The sequence below is a fragment of the Ambystoma mexicanum genome, chromosome 6q (genome assembly GCF_040938575.1).
Source record: "Ambystoma mexicanum isolate Mex_15411 chromosome 6q, UKY_AmexF1_1, whole genome shotgun sequence".
NCBI classification, from domain to species: domain Eukaryota; kingdom Metazoa; phylum Chordata; class Amphibia; order Caudata; family Ambystomatidae; genus Ambystoma; species Ambystoma mexicanum.
The window spans coordinates 210,937,708-210,947,365 of NC_090937.1; the positions used below are offsets into that span (position 1 = coordinate 210,937,708).

General features: G+C 44.2%; 1 protein-coding gene across 1 annotated transcript; it reads left to right on the forward strand.

The window, feature by feature from the left end:
* Positions 1-410: 410 nt before the first annotated feature.
* On the forward strand, positions 411-9,381 carry AREG (amphiregulin). The gene is made up of 6 exons (XM_069630649.1): positions 411-587; positions 1,439-1,627; positions 4,395-4,596; positions 6,275-6,433; positions 7,403-7,509; positions 9,201-9,381. The coding sequence occupies exons 1-5, from the start codon at positions 506-508 to the stop codon at positions 7,488-7,490; spliced, it is 720 nt and encodes a 239-aa protein (XP_069486750.1). The 5' UTR covers positions 411-505; the 3' UTR covers positions 7,491-7,509; positions 9,201-9,381.
* Positions 9,382-9,658: the final 277 nt, after the last annotated feature.

Genomic DNA, 9,658 nt, shown 5'->3' on the forward strand with positions numbered 1-9,658 from the left:
ATCACTTCACCAATAACATGCAGATGTAAAATACATATATATATTTATTTTTTAAATCTTGTTAGAGTACGTTTTGTGTCCTTGGGATAGATGACAGGTGATGATCTTATTCTCATACTTAACTGCTCGGGGCTACGTTTTCCTAACCGATACTTCCTGTGTGTGTGTGTCTAAGGTATGTGCGTGTGTGACAGCCCACCGCCAGCAAACCGCCACCCGCACGACTATCAGTCCAGTCCCTGCACGCCCTCGCAGCCGCCACGCCCGCCTCGGCCCCTCTCACATCCTCAATCAGGGTACGGTTTCACCTGGCTGCGGCCCCTCCATCCGCCGGCGCGCACACACCTGTGGGACTCTGCCTTGCTGCGTCATCACCACACCCCGGCTTCCTCAGGTATAACTGACGCCAGCGCCCGGACACAGGTCGCACAGCGGGTTGGAAGCCGGCAGAGGCACAGACGCTCGAGCCAGGAACGCGCACTGCCTACCCGTAGAACGCACAGACATGGCTTCTGCCCACTACTCCTCTTCCTCCGTCTTGCTGCTGCCCCGGCGGCTGCTGCTATGCACGCTGTTGGTCTCTCTCGGTAAGAGGCTGCGTAGTGCCCGTTGTTGTCCGAACGAATTGGTGGGCTGTTGCTTGTGGGGATTGGGGACACATTCTGGACGGGTGCTGCCTGGTGGTCTTTTCTGGCGGATTGTGACTGGCAGAACCTGCGTGTGAAGAGCGTGGACTTCCGGAATCTTTGACTGTAGGCGCAGTTGTGCCTGGGCATGTCCACCTACGGGTCTGCTCTGTTCTTCCCTGACCGCACCAGGACTGTTGGGCAAACCCCACTGACATGGCGGGGGGGGGGGGGCCCGGGGGGGGTCACGGGTCTGAGATACACAGTGCGCCCGAAAATGGTAACACTGGCGTCCACGTCCTCCTACCGTTGACGCATTTTATATTAAACCGCTTCGAATAACTTCCAGAGGACTTGCACAAGAACGGGTTTTGGATAGGTTTATCACATTCCATGTCTTAATGGCAACAAATACCATAGGCAGTCCCATTCATGAGTTTTTAATACCGTGTGCTAAAATGGGATGTCGAATTTTGGACTTTTTACAAGTGACTTGTCGCCTTTTTCAGTAGGCTGGAAAGTTGCAGCGTTTATTCAAATGCGTGATTGGAGTGAGCCTGCAGACCTGTATGTGCTAGTAACTTTTTTACCTGTATTCTGGGATTGTTCTTGTTGAATACGGAATATGCGCGTGCCCGAGTTGGGTTCACCCGGGCAGCGATGCATTGCGCAACCGATTGCTTGCTCCTGCTGTATCTTTTAGATCACTGCACCCGGACGCTTCCTGTATGCATTAATGGTGAAACACTGCTTCATTTTTTGGGGGCTAGAATAACAAGCAATGCATTTTTCCTTCCATTTGTGTTCTTTAGCGTGCAGCTACTCGGCGCTTGGCTCCGCAGTGACAGGCACAGAGACGCAGAACGTCACTAGCCCAGCAAACCACAGCTCCTTCCATGAAACCGAGTTACCGTCTGGGCAGGATTACGAAGAGGGTGAAGACGACGAGTCAGAAGGTGACAGTTTAAGATCGGAATTAATTGTGGATGACTTAATCCAAAGTAAGTTGATCATCGTAGCCTCTTCTGGTTTACTGCATGCACCCAACACCTCAATGCAGGGCCTAAAACTGTTTGCTCTGCTTGAATTTTGGGTGGGTGTTCTAACAGAGCATGATGGATTGTAATTGAAGAATGGTGCCCTTGGAAATGGACAGATTTTAAATCATTTTCTGTAGATGGGTGTCCATCTTCTTCCCGTTCTCGCCAGAGACTGTTCCTTTGTTTGAGAAAGATAATTGGCCCTGCTGCTCCCCTTGAAGCTGTAGCTCTTGGGTCATTTCAGTAAACCTTGGTTTCTGGGCTAACCAGTACTATCCTGTTTGATGGGGAGAGAGTGGATGCGATAGATACTAGCCGTGTGTCTCTACTCGTAATGAAAATGCATTGTAGCCGTCCAGTTGGAGATCTTCTCTGTATGGACAGATTGGTCCTCATTATGACTGTGCCGGTCTGGTAACAACGGTGCCGGTAAGCCTAGCGGTACTGTTGTTACCGGACCGGCACAGCATGGGTTTGCCTGCCGGAGCCGCTGTGCCCAACAGGGCAGACCCTGCCGGCCACAGTAAGCAAGCCGTGACGGAAGAACCGGCACCGTTAATAACGAGGCTGGTTCTTCAGTGTTCCCCATTCCCATCGAGTCCAATTGGACTCAATGGGAATGGGGAATTACAGTTTACCAGCGCCTGACTCTCCGGAACTCCGGGGTTGTAATTCCCCAGTATTACCGGCAAAGCCAAGCGCCGGTAAATCTTGCATGTCTGGCAGGCAACCCGCCGGTAGAACCGGCAGGGTTACAGCCAGACTTGTAATGAGGCCTATTGGGTCTTGTATTACACTGACTCTGGTACTTATTTTTGACTTTCTACCAATCTAATTGATTGTGCAGTAAATTCTCCCCATTGCCGGTGCCCGGTTGATGCATTGGGATACCCATATTTAGCCCCAATGCTTGTCCGATGGGTTTACTTTGAGAAATTGGAATGCAGGAGATTTGCATGTGAAAATTACAGCAAGCAAACAAAAATGAATCTCTTATGGAAAATAAAAGGGCTGTGGCCGCATGCTTTATTTAGCCTGTTAATCTGTAGGCTTGCAATTGGCTGGTTGCAGGAAGATCTTGTTCTGTCTCATCTCTCCTGAAAGATCCCAGTCAGTGTAATCAGCATGCTGATCAAGATGTGGATTGGGCCAGGACTATTCCTGTTGCCCTGCACAGGAATCTCGTTTCAGTGACTGTGTCAGCCATTGGCATCGCATGCAATGTTTGACTGATTGCGAAATGATGACGAGTACATTTTAGCCTGGAACCTGTCATACCCATCTGCAGAGCTACCTGCTTCTCTGTCTGCTCATAATGTTAAGAAGCCAGGTTAAATGATTTTGCTCCAATATACTTACCATGATGACTTCTCATAATGGCATGCGTTGATAAATGGCTTCAGTTAGACTTTGACAGGCTTGATGTCACCTGTCTAGAAAGCCCGACATGGAAGTTGCAAGGAAAGACCAGTTCTGGCATGCACTTTTTCCACTGGTCCAAAGCAGTTAACGCAAATGGCAGGGTTAACTTCGTCAAGCTTTTTATTATCATTGACAGTCAGCAGTTACCTCTGGCTCCTTCATAATCAGCCGATGACGACCAGAGATTGTCTGAGATCTTTACCCTGGTTTTCCTCAGGGTAGTTAAACTTTAATTTCATGTCATACTGGTATTTAAGCATCTTTCCTACACATTTAAAATTATTTCAAGCCTCAAAAACTGCTATTTATTTGTGTACAATTGCACAAGAACTTGAACAAAATTAAAATTCACAATATTACAAATCAATTCACAATAACTAAATCGTTAAACCTAAACTCCTGGAATCTAAATCATTCAATCAATTCATACTCACACTATACACAAGTAACATCATTTCTTTCATCTTATTTTTGTTTTGTGTTAGCCATGCCCATTTAATCGTAGCGTAAATAGTAAAATTGTGTAATAGCATCCTCTAAAATTGATCTAAAATGGATCGATCGTCCTGATATATAAAAAACCATGACACCTTTTGTACATGAATTAAATATATAAAACATTAAACCATTAAAACCATAGGCCATACTGGTTACCATGAACTAGCCCAGAGGTAGCCCTATTGCAAAAGAGTGTGTGTGTGTGGTTGAGCATACTAGCCTCTGACCTTCATAATAGATCTTCCATTACTTTTCATCTAGTCCATACTTTGGATTATGTTAATGGTTTTCGTTGATGCCAGATTAGTGGCTGCGGTGGCAATTAGCAGCAGGCATGAAATTTGTAGCAACTAGATAATGCCTACTTTCCACCCCTTTACTTTGTTGTTCTATAATTGGAAATCTGGAATGGGTGGCCTTTTACCAAAAAAAGTTAATCCAATTCTGATTTGCATATAAATCTATAATTTGGAAGTTGTTCTGCCCCTCTAAGCCCATCTTCCTGTTCCATGATGATTTATGACACACTGGGCCTGATTTACCAAAACGCGTTTGAATGGGAAACCCCATAGAAAAGGGCATTGTAAATTAGGCCCACAGACAGTAGTAATAGGTTTTTGGGTCCTCCCATGTTTCCTTTGGTTCGATCCTTGCGTCGTTTTGGCCCAAGGCCATCTTAAATTCATTTTTAAGCACCAATTGTCATGGCTCTCTTGTGCCCTTTACCTTTCAAGTTAAGATGCTACAAACATTGCAGCAGAGAAGATGAACCAAACCGTTGTTTCAAAATGTGTTTTCTTTCCTCTAGCCCAACCTGTGGTGAAGCCTGAAAATCCCAGAAAAAAAGGTGGCAAAAGGGAGCGAAAGAACGGGAAATCTACCAAAGGGAAATCTAAGAACGAGCGACCGAAAAAGCTAAAGCTGGAGAACATATGCGAAACCACGCATAAAGAGTTCTGCATCCATGGCACGTGTCGCTTCTTGGAAGGCTTGGGCAAGGCTGCATGTGTGTAAGTGTCAGTCTAGCAGATGACAAATGTTATACCATGAAAAGTTGCCTAGAACAAAGGTTTTCACTGATTTTTGTACTTTCAAAAGATACTGCTAAAGAAGGATATGTCAAAAAAACAACTTCAACTACATTAACTCAAAGAACCAATTACTTAATGTTCTGGTCAGTGAGTGACACCACACCTGTACTAGTATGCACAGGGCTATTCCCTGTTTTTTTTTTTATAGGACTGGGATGGACTTTGTTCTGACAGTCAGTGGCCTACAGGAGATAGTGGGGCTACATGCTGCTGACTATATTGTCCCTGCCACTAGATATATAAGATGAACTTGCTTCTATTATTATTATTATTATTATTTGTTTATTTATAACGCGCCGGAGCCCGAGGGCATCAGGGCGCCCAAATACACGCAAGACAACAGCAAGCACAGGCCGATAGGGGGGAGGGGAAGATGAGGATCAGGTCCGATCTACTCGAAGAGGAAGGTTTCAATGTTTTTTTTTTTGTGAAGTTCTAATGTTCGCGTCCGATCGCAAGGATGCAGGGGGGTGCATTCCAGATTCTAGAGCTTCTGGCTCACGAATTCTGTAAAAATGACGAGGAAGTCTGGCATGCACCTACTTTTTGCTCCAAGAGTTCCTTATCAATGTGACCCGGTTGCTTAACTATGAGGAATTTGCAACACATCCCGTAGTTGTCCTAAGCAGACCCAATGGACATGGTTGTAGTAACATATTTTTAAGGGAAATCCATGCAGCTCTATGCATGACATTCACAGCTGCTGAGGCGTTGTTGGTGGGGGGGGGGCAAAAGGGATATAGCCTGGGTCTTTTGGTTGCAGCCGCAGATAGGAGCTCAGAGGCTACAGTCAAAAGGCTAGCTAGCCCCGACATTTCCGACATTAGAGTAGCCCTGGAACTTGCAACACCCCTGCTTGGCCGTCCGTTTTCCTGGCAGGGCAGTTTATGTTTCGGTGGCATACCTGGGCTGCATAATATTTCACCCAACTGTCACTTGCTTGTTAATTAAAAGAACAAAGCATGGGAAGCTGGATCATTCTTGTTGCATCACACCCAAACTAATCTCTCCCTGTTTTTTGTCTGACAAGCCCTATGCTGGAAGGCTGGCAGTGTTTCACGAAAATCTTGTTTCGATCCAATGTCAGAGTTGAAACTGGATGTCATCGCAAGCGATGGGAAAATAGTTCCACCTTCATGATCTCGGTTCCTCCTTGGGGAGGCCATGAATTGCTGACCTAGCTGACTAGGGCCAGCAGCAGAAGGCTCTTGTCTTTCCGTTCACTGGGGGTTGGCTGGGCATTCCATACTAAACAACGACAAATGCACAGTGAAACAAAATTGTGTTAAAGCGTGACGTGTACGAGAAAACTGCTTTTTTTTTAGCAGTGACAATCTAACCAGGGGATACAGCATAGGGAGAAGGGCCAATGTTTGCACGTAAAATAACTCAGAGGTGAACTGGTACGACTGGAATCCGGAAGAGGTTGCTATGATACTAGGTCCAGGGACAATTCTGATAGAGTAAGTGCATAGAAGAAAGTAAGGGGAGGAGGTGAGGCGATAGGAAAAGGGAGAGGAGGAGAGACATGTCTTTTTGAACAGTGAGTGTTGTTGGACTCCCAGTAACAAGGTTTTCATTTCCATTCCCTTGACAGGTGCCAGCACGAATACTTTGGGGAACGCTGCAGTGAAATGTACATGAAGACAAAGAAGGGCGGGGATTTGAGTGACACGTCTACAACGGCTCTAGCAGTGGTAGCCGTCCTGCTTTCAACCATCAGCTTCATCGCCATTGCCATTGTTATTGCAGTGCAGTAAGTAGAGCTAGATTCCTACATTTTTCAAGATGGAGTCCTTTATGTTTTCTTTTCAAATGGTGTCACCCGCCGACTCGGACTGGCCTTTAGGGCAATAGGGCAGTGCCGAACCAAATGCTAGTGTGGGACAGTATTCTTGGTCAAAGTGGGCCACTTTTTTGACCATTGTGGGCCAGTTTGAGAGTTACTTCACTGAGCAGTATTGACCAATGTTGCTGTTTACATATTCTGTAAATTGCAAATGTGCATCACATTTTATTTAAGAAATCCCCCTTCGGCACTATTCAAACAGTGTCACAAAAGGAATGAATTGCCATGTGCAAAGGTGGGCCACTTTTTCATTGGTGCCCCAGGCAGTTGTATGCCCCAATCCGAACCTGGTCACCTGGTGCGTTTCTGTCAACGTGCAGGCGGCTCTAAATTACATGAAAACGTGTGTGCCCCAGACGGCACCGCCATTTGTTGAAAATCCACATTTGCCAATTGTTAGGAACATTGTGTACATGTTTACATACTACTTGCTGGACCAATACTCTCATCTGAATTAACAGCTGTGTAACTTCGTAACACTGAGAAATAAATCCTCCTATATACCATATCGCGCGCATCTACTCTGGATCTACACAAAAAGGGCCCCATAAAATTATTAAAAGGCCTGCTTTTTCAAAGTCAAAAAGTTACTTTTTGGGGGGATGCTTTGGTTTAATTGGCGACTAAGACAAATGTGTATTTCACAGTAACATACTTTCCTTTTGAAATCACGTGGTGTAAACCCATTTGTGCAAATATACAGATTATTTCCAAAGTCAGCACTCAGTAGTCTACCCCACATTTTGTATAGTGTTCAGGGACGCATGAACACCTTTTACATACATTAGAAAGATAAAATAGCATCTATAGATTGCGGAAATGGTTCTTGTACTTGTAGTTAAGTGTATTCTAACCAACATTTGTAACTTTCTGCAGCATGAAGAAAAAATATTCCACTGCTTATGAAGGAGAAACCGAGGAAAAGAAAAAACTTGGACATGAAAATGGAGACGTTTATGCGTGATATTGTCAACATGATCACGGTATGCACATTCCTTACATTACCAAAACAACATGGCACCGTGTCACTGAGATGGGCCTCACTTGCTTTGTTCCTCTGTGGTTATTTGTCTCGGATTTTCTGATAGGTTATTTGGTTCTTCTATTTCTGGCCAAAACAGGCAAATCACATGGCAGTGGCTAGGGACCAGGTTTGCATTGTTAATCTACTTTGGCCAGGAGACCATGATATGGCACTATGGAGCATCTTTATAGAAATAAATTACAAGCTGACTATTACACCAACTTTAAATGTGTAATGCTCACAAGTTAAATCCACCGAAGACACATAGGAAAATATTATGGGCAATGTGCCCCGAGACTGTGGCCATTTCCGCATAAGGTAATGGCCCCGGGGCCCATAGTTACAGGCCCTATCATAGCGAGGGACTTAACAAAGGCCCCAGGGGCATTACCTTATGCAATAATTGCCTGCAGTCGAGGGGAATATTGCCATTAGTACCCCGTCCCGTTAGACCAGGGTACTAATGTTTTTTTCTTTTCCTGGCTGCGAGAAGCGTTGAGTTTCAAAGCCGGAATAAAAAGTTTTAAAAAATTCCGCCATGGACTGAAAACTTAGTCCGTTTTCTCTGTCCATGGCAGCCATAGTAAACCAAGAAAATGGCCACCATGGAAGGGGAGAAGGGACTCCACGTAGTCCCTTCTCCCCTTCCATGGCAGCCATTGAAGTAAATGGGGGGAAAAAAAATGGCCACCATGGAACAGGGTGAAGGGACTATGCGTGATCCGTGCTCCCTTCTCCCTTTCCATGGTGGCCTGAAAGAAAAAAAAGAACAACGAAGACCGGCGTGAGGGACGCTCGCCAATGTGCTCGGGCTTACCGTGAGGTAAGGCATGCAAATGCATCAATCGGTGCATTTGTTTTTGTGAGAGTAACTCACGCCGGGTACTAATGCATATTATCAAACCTTTGTGAATTGGTCCCCCGAGAAGAAGTGAGGGGGACGTTTCAGGCCTGTAAGTTCATGTGCGAGTCATTTTCATTAACATTTTCTTTAGTCACCTTGTTACAGTTTGTATTCTGCTTCAAAGAGACACCTGAAGAAGGTGTTAGAGTTGCTATCCTTTTGTGAATTGCCTCTCTGTGAATAATGGTGGATTAGATCATTTTAACTATATATTGCAAAAAGCAGTGCGCTTCAGGTATATGATAATGGGTAAACTTGAATGTGAGAGCCACTCTGACGAGCAAAAGATGGCACATATTCCACTCAGTTTAGGGGAAAATAACTTCAGGTGTAAAAACCACCACGTCCACTCAAATTCGGAGATAAAACGGCCGATACATTTAAAGGGTATTGGATATAGCAGAAAATTATCAATTTCCTGACGGATTTAAGAGCCATGAGAAATGCAGACTTCCTGGCGTTTTAAGGACCATCTACACTCGCCTTTGCCAGTGCGTTTTATCCAATACATTGTCTAGAATGGAATCACACAAGCAAATGGTGTACATATATGTTCTTATATGGATACAGGTGTAGTGTAAGTGCAAGTTGTTATGGAAACATTGATGGGATCTTTAAATACGGGTTGCTTTAATTGAGTTTTTTCATTCTTTTTGAATATGAATAAGTATTAAAGTGTGAAATAAAACTGTCATAAATCACTCTTTTACCATCTAATTAATAATTGCATTCCTTCTCTCTTGCAGGTTACGCAGCTCAGGAAATAAGAATCACTGCCACACAAATGTATTTTTTAGCAAGCACTTATATTTTTGAAGTGAATTGTAAATATTTATTTATTCTAATATTTAATATATTGACCTTTATAGTGACATGGTATTTATTTTTTAAAGATTGTGCAATAAATCGTTTTTACTCAAAAGCAAAGGCCTGGTTGTTTCTTTCACTGAAGAGTTGTTATCGTTTACAATTTGGCTGTCCTCCACATTTGTGGAACAAGATGCCATGAGATTGCATTCATTTTCCATGATGTGTGCGTGTGTAGCACAGGTTCTTGGCCAGTTGCTTTTGTGTCAGATAAGAATTCACATACACATGCCTACATAATCATGGGAATGGATAGTGACTGCCATTTTGATTTTCCTGTGACGAACTCAATTACTGGATATCATAGAATTTCACAAACTAGTTTTCAAAACAACTA

Coding starts and splice junctions, on each gene's coding strand:
- AREG (XM_069630649.1), top strand. CDS start 506: ATGGCTTCTGCCCACTACTCCTCTTCCTCCGTCTTGCTGCTGCCCCGG. Junction 1,628..4,394: donor TGTGGATGACTTAATCCAAA/GTAAGTTGATCA, acceptor TCTTTCCTCTAG/CCCAACCTGTGGTGAAGCCT. Junction 6,434..7,402: donor GCCATTGTTATTGCAGTGCA/GTAAGTAGAGCT, acceptor AACTTTCTGCAG/CATGAAGAAAAAATATTCCA.